This window comes from Lolium perenne, chromosome 3 (genome assembly GCF_019359855.2).
Source record: "Lolium perenne isolate Kyuss_39 chromosome 3, Kyuss_2.0, whole genome shotgun sequence".
NCBI lineage: Eukaryota > Viridiplantae > Streptophyta > Magnoliopsida > Poales > Poaceae > Lolium > Lolium perenne.
In genome coordinates this window covers 177,498,990-177,525,307 of record NC_067246.2, presented here as the reverse complement: position 1 = coordinate 177,525,307, position 26,318 = coordinate 177,498,990, and the positions used below count along the sequence as shown (strand labels likewise).

The 26,318-nt window shown below is 43.6% G+C and overlaps 1 protein-coding gene across 1 annotated transcript; it reads right to left on the bottom strand.

Annotated features, from left to right (window-relative positions):
- Positions 1-19,280: 19,280 nt before the first annotated feature.
- On the bottom strand, positions 19,281-22,639 carry LOC127342700 (protein indeterminate-domain 7). Its single transcript, XM_051368696.2, has 3 exons — positions 21,829-22,639; positions 21,305-21,704; positions 19,281-20,486 (listed from the first exon to the last, which is right to left on the bottom strand). Exons 1-3 carry the CDS (start codon positions 21,995-21,997, stop codon positions 19,604-19,606), a joined length of 1,452 nt encoding a protein of 483 aa, XP_051224656.1. The 5' UTR covers positions 21,998-22,639; the 3' UTR covers positions 19,281-19,603.
- Positions 22,640-26,318: the final 3,679 nt, after the last annotated feature.

Sequence of the window (26,318 nt, the reverse complement as noted above, 5' to 3'; positions counted from 1 at the left end):
ATTCTTCAGCATCTTATACCATTCCGCAGCTCTGCCCTTCAGAGATATAGAGAATAACTTCCTCTTAACTTGGTCTTTTGAAATACCTGCACTCTCGAACAACTCGCATAATTCATGTATAAAGAGTAAATGATCACTAGGCTGGACAGTCCCATCTCCAAAATAGCAATTGTTCATAGCAAGTTCAACAATTTTCATAGGTATCTTGAAAGGAATACTTTCAGTAGGTGGATTTAAAATATCACAAGCATCATTAGAGTTATCGCATATGGGAGATAAAGTATTATCAGAGCAAATTTTCTCCCCTAAAGATGGGAAGCTAAAAAGATCATAAAAACTAGCTTCCCCAAGCTTAGACTTCTCCATAGCATTAGCAGTAATTGCGTTCATACTAATAACATTGCTACTACCATGCAAATAAGGTTCCATAGGTTTTTTAATTTTCGCATCACACAATTCATGTCTTAACTCAGGAAATAGATTAAAAAGCTCACTGTTGTTTTCCATTATGCCTAACTAGTGAAAAATAAAAACAATAAACAAAAAGATGCAATTGCAGGATCTAAAGGAAATAGCTTCGAGCACTCACACACCGGCAACAGTGCTAGGAAATAGCTTAGTAGTCGGAGGATGTGAATACCTTTTACCTTACCTCCCCGGCAACGGCGCCAGAAAATAGCTTGATGTCTACGCACGCTTCTATTCCTGTAGACAGTGTTGGGCCTCCAAGAACAGAGGTTTGTAGAACAGCAGCAAGTTTCCCTTAAGTGAATCACCCAAGGTTTATCGAACTCGGGAGGTAGAGGTCAAAGATATCCCTCTCAAGCAACCCTGCAATTAAGATACAAGAAGTCTCTTGTGTCCCCAACACACCTAATACACTTGTCAGATGTATAGGTGCACTAGTTCGGCGAAGATATAGTGAAATACAAGTAATATGGATGATTCTAAGTAGTAATTGTAATCTGAAATATAAATGGCAGCAAGCGAACATGTAACAGAACTTGTTGGAAACGGTGTTTCAATGTTTAGAAACAAGGCCTAGGGATCATACTTTCACTAGTGGACACTCTCAACAATGATCACATAACTGAATAAATAAATGCTACTCTTAAACACTCTCTTGTTGGATAACAAACACCATTCATTGTGTAGGGCTACAAAAGCACACCTCAAGCCGGAGCAAACAAGCTCCACAACGTCCGGAGTTCATATTAAAGTAACCTCTAGAGTGCATAATAGACCGTTGCAATTTAGACCGAGTACTAACATAGCATACACACTGTCACCAATAGCTATGAAAGGGGGAATAGATCACATCAATACTATCATAGTAATAGTTAACTTCATAATCTACAAGAGATTACAATCATAACCTACGCCAAGTACTACATGATGCACACACTGTCAACTTTACATCATGGAGGAGGAATAGACTACTTTAATAACATCACTAGAGTAGCACATAGATTAATAGTGATACAAAGCTCATGATCACATAAAGATCACACCATGGGAGAGAGATGAACCACATAGCTACCGGTAGAGCCCTCAGCCTCGGGGGAGAACTACTCCCTCCTCATCATGGGAGCAGCAACGGCGATGAAGATGGCGGTGGTGTCGATGGAGATGACTCCGGGGGCAATTCCCCGTCCTGGCGGCGTGCCGGAACAGAGACTTCTGTCCCCCGAAACTTGTCTTCGCGATGGCGGCGGCTACGGAACTCTTCGTGGAATATCGTCGGTTGTCGTAGGGTTTTCGGAGACGGAAGAATATATAGGCGAAGGGGCGATGTCGGTGGAGTCCCGAGGTGGGGTCCCCACCTGGCGGCACGGCCAAGGGGTGGCCGGCGCCCCCCTATGGTGTGGGCTCCTCGTGGCCCCCTTCGTCTCTCCTTCGGACTCCATGAAGCCCCTAGAAAAATAAGAACGTGGCCTTTTGTTTCGTCCAATTCTGAGAATATTTCCTGTGTAGAATTTCTGAAACCAAAAACAGCAGAAAACAGGAACTGGCACTTCGGCATCTTGTTAATAGGTTAGTTCCAGAAAATGCATAAAAATGATATAAAGTGTGAACAAAACATGTAGGTATTGTCATAAAACTAGCATGGAACATCAGAAATTATAGATACGTTGGAGACGTATCAGTGCAGAATACATGCTATGAAAGTATGCGGGCATTACAACAATATACATAGACCGTAATCCAACTGCATCTATGACTAATAATCCACCTTTAGGATTGCATCCGGGACACCCTCCAGTATTAAGTTGCAAGCAATGGACTATCGCTTTAAGCAATGTGTGTAAAGTAAACGATGAAACTACCCTTGAATAGAACACCGACGTTTTCTCCCTAGTACCAACTACACATCTACAACCGTAGAGAACAAGGTCACTTCCCATGGTTAAATAGAGGCATGAACCCACTATCGAGCATAAATACTCCCTCTTGGAGTCGCTAGCATCTACTTGGCCAGAGCGTCTACTAGAAACGAAGAGCATGCAAGATCATAATAACATAATACATAATCTCAACCAAAGCAATCTCTATATAAATCGGATCCACATCAAACCAACACGTAGCAATTACAAATAGATGATCTTGATCATGTTAGGCAGCTCACAAGATCTATACATGAAGCACAACAAGGAGAGGACAGCCATCTAGCTACTTCTATGGACCCATGGTCCCATGGAGGACTACTCACGCATCACCTCGGATGAAGACATGACGATGTAGAGGCCTCCGGTGGTGATTTCCCTCTCCGGCAGCGTGCCGGGATGGACTGCAGAACCCTCCCGAACTAGGGTTTCGGTTGACGGCGGCGTCGGAACTTTTCGTGGATGGAGGCTCGGGTCCCTGGGGTTTTCCCGATACGAGGAATAAATAGGCGGAAGGGCAGAGCAAACGAGGCGATGAGGCGCCAGTACATGGGCCAGGCGCGGCCAAGGGTGGGGCCGTGCCTACACTATGTACTGCCATGTGGCAGCTCTCCTGCGCGTGTCCTTCTGGCTCCGTCTTCGTCCCGAAAAAATAAGACTCTGAGCTTTTGTTTCGTCCAATTCCGAGAAACTTTCATGTAAAACTTTTCTGAAACACAAAAACAGCAGAAAATAGGAACTAGCACTGCGACAGTACGTTAATAGATTAGTCTCAGAAAATGCTAAAAAGTTTGGAAAAGTGCACATAAAACATATAAGAATTGTAACAAAACAAGCATGGAGCATCAAAAATTATAGATAAGTTTGGGACGTATCAACATCCCCAAGCTTAACTCCTGCTCGTCCTTGAGTAGGTAAGTGATAACAAACAAATAATTTTTGAGGTGACATGCTGTCACACTACTTTGATCAATCTAAGTGTAAAAGCAAGCATAGATGGAATCATAGAATCCTAACATAAGCATGATAGATATAATCAAACAATGAAACTTAATAATCATGCTAAAACGTGAATACTAATCAAACAAAAGAAAATGTCTAACGTGCATGGAAAGCAAAGTGATTGTCAAGAGCATATCATAGATACATACTAAAGTGGTACTCAGCTTGTCCCATAAGTGGAAGCAAAACATAAATGCTTGGACACCTTTAAAAGATTATAAGGATGACTAGAAACAAAAAGTTTGAACAAGCAATACCATAATTATGAATCAATCAATAAAATCTTGGGACCATGCACATAAAACTAAGAATGACAACTATGCTCTCATAAGTGGTGCATAAACTAGAAGGTGGAGACTCAACATAAAAGTAAAAGAAGGTCTCCCCTTGAGAGGCAAGTAAGATCACTCATGTGCTAGAGCTTTTTATTGAAACAACAAGAGTATAAAATGCACTTTTGAGAGGTGGTTGTTCATGTCAACGAGTAGTAAAAAGAGCTATTGTCATCTTCCATACTAAGTAAGTTTGAGAGCGGTTCCGAAATATTTGGGAGAAGCCTCTTTTCATTTATACTACTTATAAAATTGTGACACTCCTCCCAACATTTGATTACACATACCATGGCTAACCAAATCCTCGGGTGCCGACCAAGCAATCACAAACCATGGAGGAGTGCCCTTTTGTTATAATTTTCCTATTTTCTTCACCTATTGGAAGTTGTGGTCAAACCAGCTCTTTTATATATATACTTTTTTATGTGACAAGCAAGATGGAGCTCGCGAGTCTTTGAGTTACTTAAATAGTATGGAAGACGACAACCACAATTTTAATTTACTTCCTCATGAGCTGAAAACAATGTCACAAACGAGGAACTGTTTGAATGTTTTAAAGGTAGCACACAAGCAAACTACTGTGGAATGGCAATGAAATACCACATATAGGTAGATATGGTGGACACTTTGGCATATTTAGTTTTTGGTGGTTGGATGCATGAATAGAATACTCATACAAATGAAGGCTAGAAAAAGACCGGGTGCGACCAACTAAGAGAGCATAATGGCCATAATCATGCACAACGACAAAATATATTAATCAAAGCATAAAGTGATACACAAGTTGCAAACTAAATAACCATAGAGGCAATAATTGACTGGAATTTAGTCATAACATGTTGCAAAACATGTGCCAAGTCGATCCAAATAAAAAACATTTGCAGGAGAATATATACCACAATATTATGCTTTTCTATTGTATGCTAAAAACAATGCATGAAACCTTCAATGGCACACTAAACACTCTCAGTATTTGATACTAATCATAATGAAAACATAATTAACAAGCTCATCATGAGAATAACATCTAGCAAGATATGCAAAAATAACTATGCCACAATCTAAAAATGCTTCCATTTGCATCACATACACATAAAACTTTTTTCATGCTTCCAATGCCAACCAAATGAAACCAAACAACTCTCATATATGAAAAACAAGTAAATGTCCAGAGAGCTATTGAAACTCAAATAAATGTAAAATTGGAGGGTGTCTCTCTCCAACGCAAAATGCATAACAGTGGAGCGTGTCTCACTCCAAAATAAACATGCAAAACAGCGGAGCGTGTCTCACTCCAAAGTAAATATGCAAAGCGGTGGAGCGTGTCTCACTCCAAAGTAAACATGAATGATGGGATCCAACTTTATTGAAAGTAAAAACATAGCAAAAAGTAAAGACGCTCCAATGATAACACATATCACATGAAAGAATAAAAATATAGCGTGTTGAAAAATGACCTGGTGCTTTTTGTTGATGAAGAGGGGATGCCTTGGGCATCCCCAAGCTTTGATGCTTGTACTTCTTGGATATTTCTTAGGGGGTCCAGTGGACATCCCCAAGCTTGAGCTTTTGTTCATGCTTCATTTTATTGTATCATTCTTCTCTCCCTACACTTGAAAACTTCCTTCACACAAAACTCAGCACAATTGATTAACAACATTAGTGCAAATAAAAATATATCAAACAAGCAAGGATTCAGTAATGGCACATATCAAACACTCATTTTAACATATGCTAGTGTAGCTACTTCTTCCCAAAGCTCTTTTTCACAAAAGAACTAAAAAATACTACGCATAAGACGCAAATGCAAAACATGGCAAAAATCTGTCAAAACAGACCAGCAGGCAGAGATCGTAATTACAAAATAGTTCTATTGCTCAAATCGAAAAATGATAAACTAACGAAAGTTAGCTAACATACTGGGGCATAAGCACAAAAATTGTCAGCTCAAAATAACGTTCTAGCGATTTTTAAGAATTGTTTTCGTGACCAGAACAGAATCTGTTTCAGAATTGCAAATACCCCAAACACTACTTTATTTCTATTAGATGCTACCCTTGGCACAAAAACGAAATAAAAACGATAAGGAGAGGTTATTATAGTAGCAATAACTTCCAAAACTCAACAAAGCAAAAATAACAGAAATAAAACATGGGTTATCTCCCATACGCGCTTTTCTTTAACGCCTTTGAGCTAGGCGCATAAATGGTGCAAATCAAGTATTATCAAGAGGTAAAGTATCAAGATCAATTACTTATTCCAAAACACCATTTGTATCATCAAGTACCTTAGACACCTCTGAAGATTCAACATGCAATTTACTCTTAGTTGCACTAAAAGTTTTATCAAATTTAAACATATCACGGGTTTTTGGTTTGGGTGCCTTAGGGACATACATAAATTTTTGTTCTTTCCCAACAAAAGATCTCTCCTTTTTGAAACCAAGAAAGGAAAAAGTTGAACTCAAAGTTTCCATAGATTCTTCAAGTTTACCAATTCTAATAGTTATATCATCATTTGCAATGCTACCCTCCAAAACAGCAATTTTTTATTGATTCCTCCTATCAACTCATTAGTATGGATAGCATCAAAAAGTAAATTGTGAAATCTTTTCTCTAATGAATCTAGTCTTTTTACCACCTCTTCTAAAGTGATCTCAGTTTTAGCAAAATTAATGGGAGGACTTCCTACTAAACTTTCAATTAAAACATAAGCTTCCGAAGCGGGAGCACCTAGGAAATTACCACCAATAAGAGTATCTAGAACATATCTATTCCAAGTAGAAATACCAACATAGAAATTCCTAAGAAGAATCATAGTAGAATATTTCTTAGTACATCTATGATGAGCATCACATATTCTATACCAAGCATCTTTCAAACTTTCACCCCCTTGTTGCTTAAATGTACGAACCTCAACTTCAGGGACATTCATTTTGCAAAGTAAAGTAAACAACACAAATAAAAGCTATACTAATTTTTTTTTGGATTTTCGATATAAAATGCAAACAAGATAAAAATAAAATATGCAAGAAAAACAATAACAAAGTAAAAGAGTTGAGAGTGAGAGACTCCCCTCGAAGAAGAGATGCTTTTCTCCCCGGCAATGGCGCCAGAAAAAGTCTTGCTGAGCGTGGAGTTGATGAAGGAGAATTTATGCGCAATGTTGAGCGAAACTCCAAGAGGAAGGTATGATGAGCACAGCAGGAAGTTTTCTCTCAGTAAGAAACCAAGGTTTATAGACCAGTAGGAGAAAAATGTTCTCTCCCGAGGTGTTGCGAACCAACTCGTGGTAGGGCGCACTGCCGGCGTCAGCAACACTGTGGAGACCTGCACAAAAACAACCAAATACTTTGTCCCCAACTTTCAGCGAGGTTGTCAAGCTCACTGGTTTTGCTGAAAACAAAGGATTAAACGAACCGTGTGGAAGAATAATTTTTTCCAGAGAACAAAACAGGAAAATGCTGTAGAAGATTGCAATTAAAAGAAGAAGGACCGGGGTCCACAGTTCACTAGAGGCGTCTCCCCAATAAAATAAATATGCTGCGTAAACAAATTATAGATGGGCAATTGACAAACAGAGATTCTACGCTAATGGTTGGTGCAGAATACATGCTATGAAAATATGCGGACATTACAACAATATACATAGACCGTAATCCAACTGCATCTATGACTAATAATCCACCTTCAGGATTGCATCCGCGACAGCCTCCAGTATTAAGTTGCAAGCAACGGACTATCGCTTTAAGCAATGTGTGTAAAGTAAACGACGAAACTACCCTTGAATAGAACACCGCTTTTTCTCCCTAGTAGCAACAGCACATCTACAACCGTAGAGAACAAGGTCACTTCCCATGGTTAAATAGAGGCATGAACCCACTATCGAGCATAAATACTCCCTCTTGGAGTCGCTAGAATCTACTTGGCCAGAGCATCTACTAGAAACGGAGAGCATGCAAGATCATAATAACATAATACATAATCTTAACCAAAGCAATCTCTCTAGAAATCGGATCCACATCAAACCAACATGTAGCAATTAAAAATAGATGATCTTGATCGTGTTAGGCAGCTCACAAGATCTATACATGAAGCACAACAAGGAGAGGACAGCCATCTAGCTACTGCTATGGACCCATGGTCCCGTGGAGGACTACTCACGCATCACCTCGGATGAAGACATGGCAATGTAGAGGCCTCCGGCGGTGATTTCCCTCTCCGGCAGGGTGTCGGGATGAACTGCAGAACCCTCTTGAACTAGGGTTTCGGTTGACGGCGGCGTCGGAACTTTTCGTGGATGGAGGCTCGGGTCCTTGGGGTTTTCCCGATACGAGGAATAAATAGGTGGAATGGCGGAGCAAACGAGGCGACGAGGCACCAGTACATGGGCCAGGCACGGCCAAGGGTGGGGCCGCGCCTACCCTATGTACTGCCATGTGGCAGCTCTCCTGCGCGCGTCCTTCTGGCTCCTTCTTCGTCCCGGAAAAATAAGACTCTGGGCTATTGTTTCGTCCAATTCCGAGAAACTTTCATGTACAACTTTTCTGAAACACAAAAATAGCAGAAAACAGGAACTGGCACTGCGGCACTACGTTAATAGGTCAGTCCCAGAAAATGCTAAAATGTTTGGAAAAATGCACATAAAACATATAAGAATTGTAACAAAACAAGCATGGAGCATCAAAAATTGTAGATACATTTGGGACGTATCAATGCCCAAGCATCCCCTCTTCATCAACAAAGCAACATGTCATCTCTCTATGCGCTATATTTTTATTTGCTTCATACGCTATGTGTTGGTCTTGGAGCGTCTTTATTTTTATTTTTTGTTTTGTTTTGTTTTGTTTGCTGTATTATATGTTGGATCCCATCACATTTGTTTTGGAGAAAGAACTGCTCCGTTTTAATTGCATAGAACGCTCTAGTTTTCGCTGTTATTGTTCTGCGAGTGTTCTAGTTTTTGGGACTGCGTTTAGCTCTTGTTCTTTCACTTGAATTTTGTTCAGAGCTCGTTAGTATTCTTTATTTATGTATAATTAGCTCTCTGGTCCATAATGTATTTCATCTCTGAGAGCTATTTCAAATAAGGTGATTGGTGTTGGATACGAGTAAAATGTTTCATGCCTATAGTGATGCAAAAGGAAGCTTGTCTAGACTGTGGCATAGACTTTGGCATGTCATGCTGGATGTTATTCTTATCATATGCTTAGTATTTATTATTGTAGCATGACTTGTTTCAAATGGCTGAGAGTGCATAATATGCTATTGGAAGAATCATGTGTTGTTTCCATCATAATAGCATAATATTGTGGTATTCTCCTTTGATGCTTTACTGGGTTGACTTGGCACATGCTTATACATGTTATGACTATAACCAGTCAACTAAAGCCTCTATGATCATTTAGTTTTTGACTTGTAATATCACTTTATGCTTTATTGATAATGTTTTGTCGCTATGCATGATTAGGGCCATTATTGCTCTCTTAGTTGGTCGCTCCCAGTCTTTTGCTAGCTTTCGCATGTACTGAGTATAAACTCTACTCGTGCATCCAACCACCATAAACCAAAGTTTGCCAATTGTGTCCACCATATCTACCTAGTAGCATTATTGCTATCCCAAGTTTTTATTTATCTTCCAAATTAAATTTTGGCTTGAGAAAATTAGTCAGTAAAGCTCTCACGAACTTGATGGCACATTTACTTTCTTGCACTTAATAAATTTGATCACATGTTCCTATCTTATGAAGTTTATATGGTTGCAAATTGCAAGTTGGGAGTTAGTAGAACTATGCTTTCATGGGGAGCACTTTTGACATTGCACTTGTATTTAGTTGATGTCATCTTCTTTTGTTTATGGATGCCTAGCGGTGCGAAATAAAATGGAAACTTGTAAGTCCATGGAGTTTGTATATGAGTTAGAGAAATGCGTCTGGGCCGCTAATCTAAGCCATGCATCATTCATGGTGGCAACTTACAGCTAAACCATAGTGAACATTCTATGAAGCATTTGCAATAAAAATCTATACTCATAGTAAATAAAAAATTGCTGAGATGCTCATTGTCTGTCTGTCTTGTCATTTTGGCATGGGATTTCTCTTACAAGAGTACCTCCATATCATCGGGCAAGAGGTAACCCATTGGCGGTTCTCAATGATACATGTATACGTACAATGACAAGAACTTATTTGGGACCTAAGTTGAGTAGCATGAGATTTAGGTACTCGCATTTAAGGGACATGAGATTTTCAACTTGTGATTTGCAAGCACATAGTTCATTTTTGACTCACATTAATTTTAACCATTCAAGATGCTTATGATAGGGTCAATGAGAGCTCAAAGCTAATAAGTACCATACTTTTTGGAAGCTTTATAAAACTTGTTTATCTTGCTTACTCTGCAAAGAGTCTCACTTTTACTTTTATGTTGAGTCTTCATCTTCTACTTTATGCACCGATTAAAAGAGCATAGTTGTCATTCTTAGTGCAATGTGCATAGTCCGAAAATTATTATTGATTGATTCATGATTGTGCTATTCATTGTTCTTAAATTACTTGTATCTATTCACCCTCTGAACTTTAAAGGTGTCCTAGCATTTATGTTTCGCTACTCCATAAAGGACATGGTGAGTACCACATTGTTATGTTTACTCTATGCTGATAAACAAATAGTTGCTTTCAATGCACTATTATTCATGATGCTTTGTTTGAGTTACTTCTCATGTTATAACATAGTTGCTAAGTTCTATTGTTAGAATTATATCTATCATGCCTATGTTTAGAGTACTTCAATCCCAGCTCACAATGCTTTACATGCTTAATCAAAAACGTGTTGGCTTCATGTCACCTCAAAAATTATTTTGATATCACTTACCTACTCGAGGATGAGCAGGAGTTAAGCTTGGGGATGCTTGATACGTCTCAAACATATCTATAATTTTTGATGCTCCATGCTTGTTTTACACTAATTCATATATGTTTTGCTTCCACTTTGATGCACTTTTATATGATTTCCAGCACTAACCTATTAACAAGATGCCATAGTGCCAATTCCCTATTTTCTGCTATTTTTGTATTTCAGAAAAGTTGTATAGGAAATATTCTCGGAATTGGACAAAACAAAAGCCGAAGTCAATATTTTACCGAAATGAAGATGAAGTCCGGAGGGGGGACGAAGTGGCGCCACAGGGCGGCCAGACCACCCCATGGCGCGGCCTGGGTGTGGCCCGCACCTAGGGGTCGTGTGGGCCCCCAGGCACCCCACCGACCTAAATCCTCCGCCTATTTAAGCACGATCTCGGGAAAATGCTGGATACCTGAGCTTCCATCCACGAAAAGTTCTGTCGCGGCCGCCATCGCAGAACCCATCTCGGGAGGTTCTGAAGCTCTTCCCGGCACCCTGCCGGAGAGGGAAATCATCGCCGGAGGCATCTACAACGCCATGCCCGCCTCCAAAGTGATGCGTGAGTAGTTCATCCCTGGACTATGGGTCCATAGCAGTAGGTAGATGGTTGTCTTCTCCAATTTGTGCTTCATATATATCTTGTGAGCTGCCCTACATGATCAAGATCATCCTTATGTAATCCTACATGTTGTGTTTGCTGGGATCTGATGAATATTGTATACTATGTTGAGATCGACTATATATTCATGTCAATATGTTATTTGTGATCTTGCATGCTCTCCATTGCTAGTAGATACTCTGGCCAAGTAGATGCTTGTGACTCCAAGAGGAGGTATTTATGCTCGATAGTAGGTTCATGCATCTAGTAATCTGTGGGAGTGACAATAACTTCTAAGATTGTAGATGTGCTGTTGCTACTAGGGAGAAAATAACAATGTTTTATCCGAGGGTAATTCTATTGTTTCCTTTACACATGTTGCTTAATGCGATAATCTGTTGCTTGCAACTTAATACTGAAAGGGGTTCAGACGATAACCGGAATGTGGATTATTAGTTATAGACGCGGTTGGATTACAGTCTATGTCTTATGTTGTAATACCCAATCAAATCTCATAGTAATCATCTTGTCATGTACTCCCTCCGGTCTTATTTAATTGACTCGGATTTAGTACAAATTTATAATAAATTTGAGTCAATTAAATAAGACCGGAGGGAGTATGGTCGATATTCTGTCAATTTCCCAGCTGTAATTTGTTCACCCAACATGCTATTTATCTTTATGGAGATACGCCTCTAGTGAACTATGGACCCCTGTTCTTTTCTTTTATACTAATAAATTCATCTACTGCAATCATGTTCTATTTAATTACTGCAAACATCTCTTTCCACTCGATACATCTAATCCTTTGTGTTTAGCGAACCGGTGAGATGGACAACCTCACTGCAAGTTGGGGCAAAGTACTTTGGTTGTGTTGTGTGCAGGTTCCACGTTGTTGCTAACGCCGGTAGTGCACCCTGCCACTAGTCAGCTAGCAACACCTTCAGAAGTCACGCGTTTCTCCTACTGGTCGATTAAACCTTGGTTTCGTACTGAGGGAAAACTTAATGTTGTGCTCATCACACCTTCCTCTTGGGGTTTCCCAACCGCTTCCACAACAACCGCCACCAAGATTGTCTGGCACCATCACCGGAGCACCATCAGAAGTTAAAATTCTTAGTGAAGTAAAAGAACCTCTATTAGATCTTGATAGATGTAGCTTGCATGAACTCATTAATATATTACAAAAATATATATCATTTTTATGCATTTTCCGGCACTAACCTATTAACAAGATGCCGAAGCGCCAGTTCCTGTTTTCTGCTGTTTTTGGTTTCAGAAATCTTACAAAGGAAATATTCTCGGAATTGGACGAAACAAAAGCCCATGGTCTTATTTTCCATGGAGCCTTCCAGAAGTCCGAAGAGGAGACGAAGAGGGGCGTCGAGGCGGCCACACCCTAGGGGGGCGTGGCCCCACCCCTGGCCGCGCCGCCCTATGGGGTGGGACCCTCGAGCGTCCCCTGACTCTGCCCCTTCGCCTATATATTCTCTCCGTCGCGAAAACCCTATTACCGAGAGCCACGATACGAGAAAAGTTCCAAAGACGCCGCCGCCGCCAATCCCATCTCGGGGGATTCAGGAGATCGCCTCCGGCACCCTGCCGGAGAGGGGAATCATCACCGAAGGACTCTACATCACCATGCCCGTCTCCGGACTGATGCGTGAGTAGTTCATCCTTGGACAATGGGTCCATAGCAGTAGCTAGATGGTTGTCTTCCCCTCTTGTGCTATCATGTTTAGATCTTGTGAGCTGCCTATCATGATCAAGATCATCTATTTGTAATGCTACATGTTGTGTTTGTTGGGATCCGATGAATATGGAATACTATGTCAAGTTGATTATTGATCTATCATATATGTGTTTTTTATGATCTTGCATGCTCTCCGTTGCTAGTAGAGGCTCTGGCCAAGTTGATACTTGTGACTCCAAGAGGGAGTATTTATGCTCAATAGTGGGTTCATGCCTCCATTGAATCTGGGACAGTGACAGAAAGTTCTAAGGTTATGGATGTGTTGTTGCCACTAGGGATAAAACAACAATGCTTTGTCTAAGGATATTTGTATTTTTACATTACGCACAATACTTAATGCAATTGTCTGCTGTTTGCAACTTAATACTGAAAGGGGTGCGGATGCTAACCCGAAGGTGGACTTTTTAGGCATAGATGCATGCTGGATAGCGGTCTATGTTCTTTGTCGTAATGCCCTAAGTAAATCTCATATTAGTCATCATTATATGTATGTGCATTGTTATGCCCTCTCTATTTGTCAATTGCCCCACTGTAATTTGTTCACCCAACATGCTACTTATCTTATTGGAGAGACACCACTAGTGAACTGTGGACCCCAGTCCAGTCTTTTACATCTGAAATACACTCTACTGCAAACATTGTTCTCTTTTGTTCTTTGCAAACAAACATCATTCTCCACACCATACGTTTAATCCTTTGTTTACAGCAAGCCGATGAGATTGACAACCTCACTGTTAAGTTGGGGCAAAGTATTTTGATTGTGTTGTGCAGGTTCCACGCTGGCGCCGGAATCCCTGGTGTTGCGCTGTACTACAATCCTTCACCAACAACCTTCACGTGGCCTTCATCTCCTACTGGTTCGATAACCTTGGTTTCTTACTGAGGGAAAACTTGCTGCTGTACGCATCACACCTTCCTCTTGGGGTTCCCAACGGACGTGTGCTTCACGCGTCATCAAGCCACTTTTTAGAGTCCGTATTGAAGGGGGGAAAACCTTCTAGGGTTTGGTTCGGCCACCATACGTATGGCTGGCCGAAACCCCACCTTTTCCTCCTTTAAATACCCCCATAGCCATCATGTTTAGACTCGGATTTTGATTAGACTTAAAGTTAGCCATTGCTGCAACTCTCATGTACTTCTTTTGAGGCCAACGCCCAGAACAAGACCGACTATTCGGAATCCCACCTTTTCAATAAAGCTTTCATCTATATCCGCAATATTCTGATTGCATCATTAGTTCTTACTTGTTCTCGATTTCAGTAACTCCCGGAGATTGTCCTAGCGATTGCATTGGCGCCGGGAAGTTCATTCCGCAAGATCAGTAACTCCCGGAGATTTTCCTAGCGATTGCATTGGCGCACGAGCTTTGCACGTGTAGTCGAATCGTCAAGCACGAACTCCACCAACAAATCGATTTATCCACGTCTCATCGAAAGATCGGCCACCTTTGCCCTATCATTCATGATCCGGGGCCCGAAGCAAGGTGGACCCGGAGGACACTCGGCTTCAATCATCTCAGGCAGATAATCCCTATCCAATCTATGTCGCGCATCATGTTCCGGTAGGAATCTATCTCCCACACGGTCTCCCAGAGGACTCCTGTGGTAAGCTGTTCATTCCAGAACCGAATCGGCCTCTTCGTGCCGGCTCGGCGCTGCAGCGGCAACTCTTTGGTATCTCGCTAGAGGTGCCTCTCGAGTTGCATATCCTGCTCTTGCTGGGCGACAATTTTGCCCGGATTCACCATTCCAGCATAGCCATTTCCGGCATAGCCGTTGCCAGCCCCTTGGCTTTTTCTGCCGGCATTATTTTGCTCCGCTTTCTGCATTTCAGCTAAAACCGGATCATATATTGTCATAGCTTCCCATTTACAGCCTTTTCTCTTGTTCTGTCGGGATGGGGGGACGATGCCTGCCCATGCGACTTTTCTGGAGTTGTTCTAGCCGAATGAACGGCTTGCGAGGCTCCGGCATCTTTTCTGCTGCGAGCAGCTTCTGCATTTTGTTTTTTGCCAAATCCAGCAACTCTTTCACCCGGGCTTGTTGCTTTGCCAGGGCATCACCTGTCAGAGAATCACATGCCTCTACTGCAGCTCTAGTAGCCCTAAGAGTTTTATCCGGACTACTATACTTCGGTTTCTCTGCAAGTGACAGCGATACTGACATCGATTTTCCGGAATGAACTTCCCGGCGCAAGTCCTTGTCTAAGTTACGACCTCTAAGCCGGGCAGCAGCTACTCTAGCAGGATTAGCGCTAAGAGAAGCAAAGCCATGTGCTGCATTATACTCACGTAGGGTGATGTTCAGCTCTTGCTGAGCGCGGGTGATGTCGGCGGCTCCACTGAGGAGCGTCTGCCGCTGCGCCTCCAATTCAGCTTGCGTTGCCGCGACATCAGCGTTGGGCGTGATGGGCGTTGCTAGCACGTTTTACTACCTGAAGCGGAGTCGCAGCCGGTGGCGCGTGAGAGGTACCGACGCCGTTCTGCTCCCGTTCGAGCGGGTGCTTTGCCTGCCGCCCAAATCTGGTGGACTCAGCGCTTTCTCCGGCCGCCCCTTTGCCGGCGTCTGCGGTTCCTGCGACCAACACCTCGACGCTGCAAGCGGTGCGATCAGTACGCGACCCGCGAGCGGCGACGTACATCGTTGGATCCGGCGCCTCGAGCACCTTGGACGGGTACTGGTTCACCGACACGGAGCCGAGGTAGAGGTGATGCGCGCCGAAGCTGATGATGCGGCCGTTCTTGGGGAAGCGGCTGCCGTTGGCGAAGCAGCCTGTGTTATCGTTGACGAAATCCAGCGAGCCGAGGCGCTGAACGAGGCTAGACACAACTTGCTCGCCGGACGCGGTGAGGAAGCCCGTCCAGATATGAACTCCAGCAAGCGCAACTGCTGGCCCCATGGTGGGCGCCAACTGTCGTCGTGGTGAAACAACATATGCCATGGGATGGCTTAAGATGAGGCCGTATGTGCGCTAGAGGATCCGGAGGAGGGTTAAGATAGAGGTGGGAAACACGCAGAACTTTGTATTTATTTCAAGAACTTGGCCAAAGGCCAGAGGTTGAAGACGTATGGCTTACATGCCAAATCCTATTCGCTACTGATTGCTCGAGGGGTGCCCCTCCTCTCCTTATATAGTGGAGAGGAGGCTTACAAGGGAAGGAACCCTAAGGGTATCTTTGATGTTCTATGCTACTTTATAAAGCTTCTTTGGATCCAGGATGATGCTTCCCTCTTTAATCAGCGGCCTGGTGACCTCGTGTGGTAATTTTTAAGTCATCTTCCTCTTTGGCCTTAGGGCTTCGATTAAAGCTGAACTGCTTCGCTCATCTTGTCCTTCGTTCCTTGAGGGAATCTTGGACTAGTGTGCCTACATGCTACAGTTGAGCCTATGCCGGATCCCCGGTATCTTTGCATGTACGAACCGACCTCTTGTTCTTTGTATCTTCCAATTTCTCCTCTTGGGCGTATCTCTGGCTTAGATATCACCGGTTGCCCTTACTCCGGCATACCCCTCTTGGTATACCGGTTTGTATCAACTTAGCGCTGCTAAAGAGAGCTTTCAGAATCCGGATTGATATCACCGGTTGCCCTTACTCCGGCATACCCCTCTTGGTATACCGGTTTGTATCAACTTAGCGCTGCTAAAGAGAGCTTTCAGTATCCGGATTAATCTTTAATCCGGTATACAAATACTTTATCATGGCATATTTGCCATAGTATTGACCTACCGGGGATCATCCCCCCGACAATTACATAGCCTTGAAAAATTCAATGGTAAGTAATACAACATTATACTCGCAATAGAGTTTCCAATAAGAGATATACAACATAAATGATGTTACAAAAGGCGAATTGCCCATGAAGGTTGGCAAACAATCAATGGTGCCGATGAGAATTTTAAGCCGTTGGTTTGTGTTTGTTGAGTTGTGTAGTTGATTACTCTCTTTTCTTTGTAATTAAATTTTCGAGTCTCGTAGTATTTTTTCTTCGAGTAGAGGAGCCATATGAAACGCAGTACTCAACATACTTGGGTCACTGGTTTTATCAGATAACATACCTTTAGGCATGAAGAGGATGCATTTATGCTTCGTGTACGTTGTTCTAATGTTTATGTACAATTCCATATTGCACATCCTATGTATATTAACTGATCAAAGTTGTGGGGCTTCCTATTTTCTGCCGGTGGGTAAGACTGAAGAACTTCCACACCTAACATGCCAGTGTTGTTGCTGCTCCGTGAAACGGGCTCAACGTTTGATGTTGGGTGCACCCTTCTGCCTTATATAACAAAGCGAGTAGTCTAAAACTAAGACAAAACAAATATTAACAAAAACCATGCAAAGAAGTTTTATTATTTTTGCCACTTTTTTATTCACTACGAATAATACATTGTGTTGCTTGGCAACCACCATAATAGAGTTCGGGACACAAGAAAATAACCTTGTTTTCCAGGGTGGTTTGAGCAGAAGAAGAGACAACTAGCTAAATCCCCTAGTGCTCGATATTTAACGCTGAGTCACCCTTGTGAGGAAAGAGCTGTTTGCTGCATCACTCTGTGCGTGAAGTTCCAATGAAAACACACGATAGTTTGTTGACATCAACAAACAGACAAATGCCTCAAGAGATTTTCAACGGATCGTTGTGGAAGAGATTTCGAGAGAGATTGAGAACACAACAAGTTTCATGTCCAGTCTTGAAGACCCAACACCCCTTTAATTTTACAGTTGTTCCTACTTGACTCAAAACTGTAAAATGACATCAGGGCCCTAAAGTTTGTTCACCTTCAAAATCTTCAAGCACATCAAAATAACTTTTTTTTGCTTCAAGCTAGCATTTGCGTCCTTAGTCGCCAATATATACTTGCTTCAACTCTTTTTGGGATCGTCCTCACCGTTGCTAAACCAACATCCATGAGTATGTTCTTGTGTAAGCTAGATGAACAAGTTAATCCCTTAACCGTTGTCAACAATCATTCAAAATCAACTAGAAGGCCACTAGATGCACTTTCAACTGGCCTCCTAAGTTGCCACATCTCCTCCATCCCAACCATTGATGGGTCCCCTCCTCCTCCACTTGTTGCTCAAGCGGTGGAAGGAGGTGGGACCCTACACACGCACTCGGTGTTGTAACGAGGTTTGTATAATTAGGGTTATGTGCTATCGTGGTGGTGTCGTTTAGTTTGTGGTGGCGGCGAAACATCGAACAATGGTACCCACACTTCAACACCATCTTAGTGGTGCAATTGACAGCGTCAAGGAGACAACTATTTTGTCTTATGGCCGGGTTTGACAACTATTTTGTCTTATGGCCGGGCTTGTGCTCCAGATTTGTGTGGTGTTCGTATGTTTAGTAGCATGTTGGTATTTTTAGTGGCGTTTTTGTCTTGTGGGTAGGTTGTTCCATGGGAGTACACTGGCTAAGCGATTGGCTCCCACATCAATTATTATTTCTACAACCCTGGAAATATATTATGATAATTATTGGGGCACATGTCAATAGCACATCGCTAGTAAATTAGGATAATTATTTCAAGTAAAACTAGAAAAATATTATCATGGATACCACCACTTAATCACTATGTTTCAATGAATAAGACGTACACATATTCCAAAATTATCTTTCAGTCTATCTATATAAGTATTATTTGATGCAAAACTGATATTATTAGTAGAAGTCTAACGATGTTGATTTTGTATGATATAATTGAGATATTGTTGATCAAAACTTTGGTAAAAAAATTCGTATTGAAACGGTGTGCGCTTTACTCGTTGAAACGGAGAAAGTGCATTTTCTACGTCAAAAGTGAATCAAAATGGCCCTCAAAGAAAAATAAGTGGGCACACTGAATAAGTTTATTTTCTAATTTTCCAAGCATGGAATAATGCGGGCCCATGGCCAATACGAACAAAACGACCTTGTCACGGACGAACAGTAGGCAGCACTGCCGGCCGGCCGGGTACAGTACATGGACTGATTGCACGGCACTGTACAGACACTCGTATGCATGCATCGATAACGGATACAATCATAGACCACATCTAGCTCTTGTAGAAGTGACCACACCATCAACACAATGACTTCAGTTCGTCCACATACATTTACTTGTTGCATTGAAAGTATTCCAGCAAGTAAAACATATTGGGCATCTCCTTTATTTATTTTTCACATGGATTGTCCTAATATATATATGTACATATGCATTTTTTTTGCTGGAGAATCGAGAATTACTAATAGTGAAAATGTAGCCATTAGAAGATACGTATATAAATGATGTAGAGTGCAATTGATTATTGTTTAAGTGCAATAGAGAGAAAAGGAGAGGCGACGGATGCATGTATTATTTTCACATAGCTGTAGTATTTTTCCTTGATTCGGGCTTTAGCTTACAGTTGCTTCTACCCAAAAACCAAAAAAATACAGGCTCCCATCCCTCCATCGAAACCTCAAAGCTTGCAAGATCATGAGATCATAAACATGAGAGAGAGAGGGGGGGAGAGAAAGAGAGAGATTACCGTACTCAAAAAGCAACGTGGTGATCTAGGGTAGCAGCAAGCAGTGGCCTGACGCTAGCTTAGCTATGCCTGTGCGGTGATCATATGCAACGTCGACGAGAGGAAGAAAGAAAGCAAGTACCTAGCTATGGCTACTCATTCCATGCCATGGCTCGTTGGTGCTGTGCTGCTGCTGCTGTGGCTGCGACTGACCATGCTGTTGTTGCTCGAAGCAGGGCGGCAGGCTGGCGTTGTTGGTGGCGGTGTTCACGGCGGCGCCCATGCAGGAGGAGTCGAAGCCGGCGAGGCCGAGGATGTCGCGATGCGAGAATGCGCGCAGCCCCAGGAAGTCCCTTGTCATGCCGTCATTGGCGCCGCCTGTAGCGCCGCCTCCGCTGCCGTCCTCCGCACCCCGGCCGTGGGATGCGGTCCTCGCGAGGGTCATCATCTGCTGGCTGTTGAGACACGACAGGCCGAGCCCGAACGTGGCACTGCCGGCAGCACTCGTTGCCGCGCCGGCCATCTGGGTGTAATGCTGCCTCGTCCCGCCGGCGCCGGCCCCGCCGATGGTGGCGCCCATCTGCGCCGCCTTCTGCAGCAGCGCCGTGGCAGAGAGGTGCGCGGCCGCCGCCGGCAGCTGCTGATGCTGATGCTGATGCTGTTGCTGCGTAGGCGTCGGCCCGGATGTGGCGGAGCTCTGCGCGGTGGTGGTGCAGATCGGCTGCAGCAGCGGGTGGTGGTGGACGTCTTCGTAGGGCATGGTGGGCCACGGCTGCATCTCCGGCTTCACGGCGGCGTAGTTGCAGTGCTGCTCCTGCTGCTGCTGCATGATCTGGTGCTGCTGGTCCTGGAAGGCGACGAGGTCCTGGTGCTGTTGCTGCATGAGCTGGTGCGGCTGCGGCGGCGGCGAGTAGAGCATGGCGTGGTGGTGGCCCTGCGGCATGACCGGCATGCCTCCGATGGCCTTGGCGCTCTCCTCCGTGAGCGCGTCGCAGAAGGCCCGGTGCGTGATGAAGCTGTCCCGCCTGCATGCAATGCAATGCAGCGCCACGATTAAAGAAAGCGATCGGATCGAAAGGAAAAGCAAAAAACTTTCTCCGGTTTCTTTGTTCACTTGTCATTGTTGCCATACCGTGGCGTGTGAGCTCGATCGAAGAGAGAATCAGTCAGGCAGGGAAGGACGCATGGAGGTGACAGCACGGGGAGAATAGTTGTAGGCAATTAGGCTAGCGTAGGAGGAGGTAGGAAGGAAGTCAGGGATGGGAAGTCTGCAAAGAGATTCACATGTCTGAATTCTCCTGCTCCAAAGCTCGATCCTCATCATCAAAGTATCTCTCTTCCTTGTCCTATGGGCCTAACTTTGCTCCTTTGTTTGTTTCCTCCCTCCTTCCTTCCTTCCTTCTAAAATCTCTCTCTCTCCTGTTCACACCTCACACGCTCCCACACTCGCACGAGCTTGCACCACTAGCTGCTACCAGCTCAGTGAATCTCATCCATGGCCGGAACAAAAAGAAAAACAAGAACAAAGAAAAGTGGCCCATCTTTCTTTCCATGGACACATGATGCTTCTTCTGCCTTGCCTGGTGGTCTGGCCTTCTTCGCCTCTCCCTCCCCAACGTCCTACTGCGGCAAGCAAGCACCCTATCTTCCGCAAGCAACTACGAGTGGTCACGATCGAACACGAATCACACATCATCGCTACTGCCAGTACCTTACTTCTCTCGGACTAATTGCGCCGTAAGATAGATGAGTGTCAATTCGATCTCCATGCAAGTGCAAACGACTAAATGAAGTGTAATGGATGTGAGTGGAGGATGAAGATGAAGAGGATGAACAAATTTACCTGGAGAAGACGGTTCCGCAGTCGCACTTGTACTCCCTCGTGCCGCAGATCTTGGAGTGCGCCTTCCAGTCGGACTGCACGGCGTACTTCTTGGAGCACTTGTCGCACTTCCACTTCTTCTCGCCGTGCTTGCGGAAGAAGTGCTTCTTGATGCCGGTGAGGTCGCCCAGCGCGCGGGACGGGTCGTGGTGCACGCACGACGCCTCCGGGCAGATGTACACCTTCTTCCGCAAGACCTCCTTGCTCGACCGCTGCTTCAGCTTCCACGGCAGGTTGTGCCCGCGACGGTGAAGCTGCAGGTTCTGGTCGCGCTGGAAACCCTTGCCGCAGATCTCGCAGAGGAAACGGTTCGTCGCCATCAGGGTCGCCGGAGACAGCGCAACCACCTCAGACTCCGGGTCTGCATCGTGCATAATTTGTTCCATGAAAAAGAAAACACAGGATGCAACAGGATAGGAACATGCGCACCAGTCCAAGAACTCATCATCGTTTCATCAGAAAGAAGAAGAAGAAGAAGGACCTACCTGGGTTGCCAGGGAGGCTTCGCTTCCGCTTGTTGGAGGCGGCCGTCGGAGTCGGAGGAGGGGGGTTGGCGCCGGCAGAAGCGGAAGTGGTGAGGTTGGACATGCTGTCCTGATCTGCCGATGCTGCTGCCTCAGCCTCACCAAGATGCTGAAGATGCTGATGAAACATACAACCCTGTACCGCCTTGATCTTCGCTTGCCTAGGTATATATCTCACTCTTGCTACCTCCCCTTCTGTCTCCCTCTCTACGTAACTAGCAATAAATTGGTGCTGCTACAGAGGGAGCATTAAACTGAAGAATGGAGGATGGGGGCAAGAGTGACAAGAGTTCAGAGACCCCCGCGGCCGGTAGCAGCCACTCCCTCTCGTCACGCAGCAACAGCTCAGGGAATAACACAGCTATCAAAGGAGGGGGAAGGAGACAAACAGGGGGAGGGAACTGGAACTGGGGGTGGTCAATGACTGGAAAGCAATTCAGATTCTCTCCCGCTCGCTTCTCCCTCCTCTCCCTTCTTTCTTCCTGCAAGGCTCCTGCAACCCTTCTTTCTCTCTCTACTTTCTTTCTCGGCACTCCGAGGCAGTACAACAAGCTACAGCAAGAAGCCAAGAGCTGGCTGCTAGTGCAGAGAGAAGGAGAGAGACAGGAGATCAAGAGCTATGCAAGGTGGAAGAGGATGACCGCCGTGAGAGAGAGAGGAAAAGGAGAGAGTTGGCAGTCATGGAGGAGGAAGAAGGCTGAGCAAATGGAAGGAAGGGCACGCCAAACCGAACCCCTCCTCTCCTGCTTTATCTGCTTCCACTTACTTTAGGGCCAAAAGGAAAAATATATACTGACCAAATGATCAGCTGAGCCTTCTTCCATTCATGCACTCTCAAATGAAAAGAAAAACGTAGAGAAAAGCAACTCTAATTTCCTTCTTGCACTTAAAACTGTCATGACTATTACTAAAATGATGATTAGCTAGCCGAAATGGAAATTAAGTGAAATTCAAGAACTGTATGTATATAGTACTATGATCGGTTACTTAGGAGTAGAAACAAACCATAGGCGGTGAGCACAGCGACACCCCCACGCACCACACTGGTAGCAATGCTGCACCGATGTTGAGCTTTCTGTCTTTTCCCTTGTCTTACAAATGTAGATACTTTCTCTCTCATCGTCCCTCTCTGAATTCCTGCTTTTCTTTATGTAATCGGCACTGTACACCCACTCGGTTGGTACACTATAGATCAATCCCCCTCGCAGCAGGTATATAGATATATAGATTCCCAGTTCACACATTTGTTTTTTTTGTAAATTCTAGGACCTGCATGTTGGGATGATAAAAGAAATGCAGTGACGTCCTCTGGTACATGTATGTGTATACCAACCACAATGCAAGACATGTATAGCTACATGCCATGTGATTTACCTGCCTTGTCTTCTTTATTTTCCCTCGGTGACTCACCTTGGACCCCATGCATGCATATCATACATGGGTGGTCATAATTCAAAAATAGAAATCCTATCTTGTTTCATGTCATGGACCAGTATGTCTACGGGACATGAGAGCTGCTGGCTAACTTGCTTGCAAGACCCACACTATTCTACAGTGCCTAAACTTTCTGCTTCTTTCTACTGAGATTAAAAAGGAGAAAAGTGAATTTCTGGTCAGAAGCTGAAAAATTACAAATTGGAACCATTAACTAAAATTATACTCCGTATCTTTTTATTAGAGTAGCGAAAGCCTCTTAAATAAATATATTAAGCACTAAGTTTATTTTCTATTTAATCTTCTCTTCCATTAATAAATATTGTTAGAGGGAGCAGAACAGTTCGAGATCAGTGACACTGAATTTTTACGTAGAAATATGTGCGACAAATAAATATGGACACATGTAACTATATCAGGTGCATTTATCACCTCACTGACTTGCAACTATAGTTATCAACTTATTCTGTATCGCATCATGTTTACAAGAGTTATTAATCAATTTCATGTATTAGACTCGAGTACAAGTAGAAAAGTGATCTTCAAGGAGACAACCTAGCATGTCTCATCATAAAAATCAGACCAATGTAAGGCCTGTTTGAGTCACAAAATCACCGGAAAAAAAGGAGAAACACATGATAATAGTAGCATGCCATAATCAACGCTATGAGATTTTAGAAGATTGTTTGATTATATGATTTTTTTACAATAGTGGTTCTTCGTTTTTATGTTCATGTTAATGTAAAATTTTCTAAGAAATAACTTTGTACTAAATTATCAACATTTATTATGGATCGGAGAAAGTAGTAGAATTGAAACTTTAGGAGTAAATTCATGTGGTTTGCAATCATACGTGTCAAGCAGTCGACCTAGGCAAATTGTTTGTCCAAAATCTTTGAACCAAAGAGGCACCTATTCATTTAGCTCGTGAATGAAAATTTGAGTAGCAAGGCATGGAAGTACATCACGGGATGATGGACTCTCCTTGGATTCTCTATACATGCACACATGCATGGCAATCAGAGAAGCAAGATTAAGCAATAATTATAAATACTCGGCTCGTGGCGTCATGTTGCTCTGCCTGAGCAGTGCAGCGGTGTACAGCAACAGTTGTGGTACTAGTACTAGTAGGGGTAAAACGCATAGGAGGTTGTGTGCCTATCTACCTACACCGCCATAGGGTGCTGGGGAAATTTGGTACCTCAAAAAGATAGAGACGTATTTTCCAAAGTTGGCTAGTGACTGGAGCCTGCATGCTATAGCTAGGACTTCATGTGACACACGCACCATTTTCTTTTGTGAAAGGGAACACACACCACATGTTACCATATGGTAAGTACTGGGTAACCAGGTTACCAGGTGTACCCATTGTACCACTGCAGGTAAGTAAATTCTCCTTGTGCCTGAGCTTCCATGGAACGCAACCCAAGGGTTTGGACGTGTCTGATTACTTGCATGGATTTTAATCTTTTACCTTGTACCTTCACGTGGTGACCATGAGCTTATCAACTTAACAGTTTTGTCATTGCATGTTACATGTGATCACACATATTTAATACAAGAGGAAATACATAATCACCATGACGAGGACAGCGATAATGAAGTCCTTCGGCCTACTAACGCTGACTCGTTGTGAGTTGCAACCTTCGGGACTCCATCATTCTCATTTGTTGCTCTAGGAACTCAAAGTAATTTTTCTGCCTCCTCTATAGTCTTAAACTGTTTATGGAAGTTCTTTTTGTAACACGTCACTTGTGTATTGCAGTGAGTTGTAGACTCCTGGAACCTTTCCATAGTACACCACATACCACTTGTTTATCTACCAAGATATGCAACATAAGCATGCAAATCAAGTTCACAACCCAAGATATACAACATAAGCATGCATGACTCATATAAGGAAAAATGCATCACAAGTTCAAGTTACCAACTAGTGTGATCCTACGATCACATTAGCTACTATGGTGTCACCCTGGCCACCCCACCAAAAGAGTGTGTAATCATGCCACCGCAATTTCACCATTTGAGGGGTTAGTATATATACCACCTTACAAAATATACATGTTGGCATAAGATATACATGTCGTTGACGGACGCCGTCATGGATTTCGCGAAGCTAGGCGATTCCTTGGGATCGTTGGGCCGTGCAACACTGCGTGGAGGTGGAGATATTTTGCCAACTTCTTCTCCCTCTCATCGTCGTTAGGTGGCTGCGGTGGTGGCGCACGGCTAGGACGACGGAAGTAGAGGCGGCCCTTAGGTAACATTGTGTCCTTCTACATCTTCGGCACCCGGAGGCCCGGCTCGACCTTGGGGCCTATGGGCCGAAAGATGAATCCCCCAGCTCAACGAGGGGGAGATCGCGGCTCCGTCTTCGACACTACACTGAACATATGTGACAAATACGTTGTCGTCCTAAGGCACAAGCAGACATGCGGCGACGCCTGGATGTAATGTGGCCGCCACGGCATCCCGAAGGGACGCGTGCATGAAATATAGACGTGTTGGCTGAGCACGCTCGAAGTTTTGGCCCCTCCACCAGTCGCGGCGCCACATGCATTTTGTATCATCATTATATCAACTTATAAGACTAGTTTATATTGTTGTTTGCATTAATATATCATTACTTATGCATTTTAGATGATTTGTGGGACATTCCTATAAAGTCCCTTTATTTATGTCTGACAGAAAAATCTTTTGTTAGTATTTTTGAGATTACATGAGCTACTAGACTCGAAAATAGACAAGGTTAGAGGCCACACTTTAGAATTTTCGAGACAAAAAAAATAAGCTGAAGTGGGCCACCGGGAGATCAACAACCTTAGAATTAGGCCAGGTGGAGCGGGCCCCACCCCAGGCCGCGCCACCTAGGCTCTATCAGCCCTCGGGACGTCGTCTCACCTTGTCCCTTCGCGTACCTCCTTACATACCCCAAAACCTATCCTCTCAAGAGGACGAAGATTTTCGCGAAATAGAGCACCGACACTACCACCATCTTTGTTTCGGGGATCAGATTG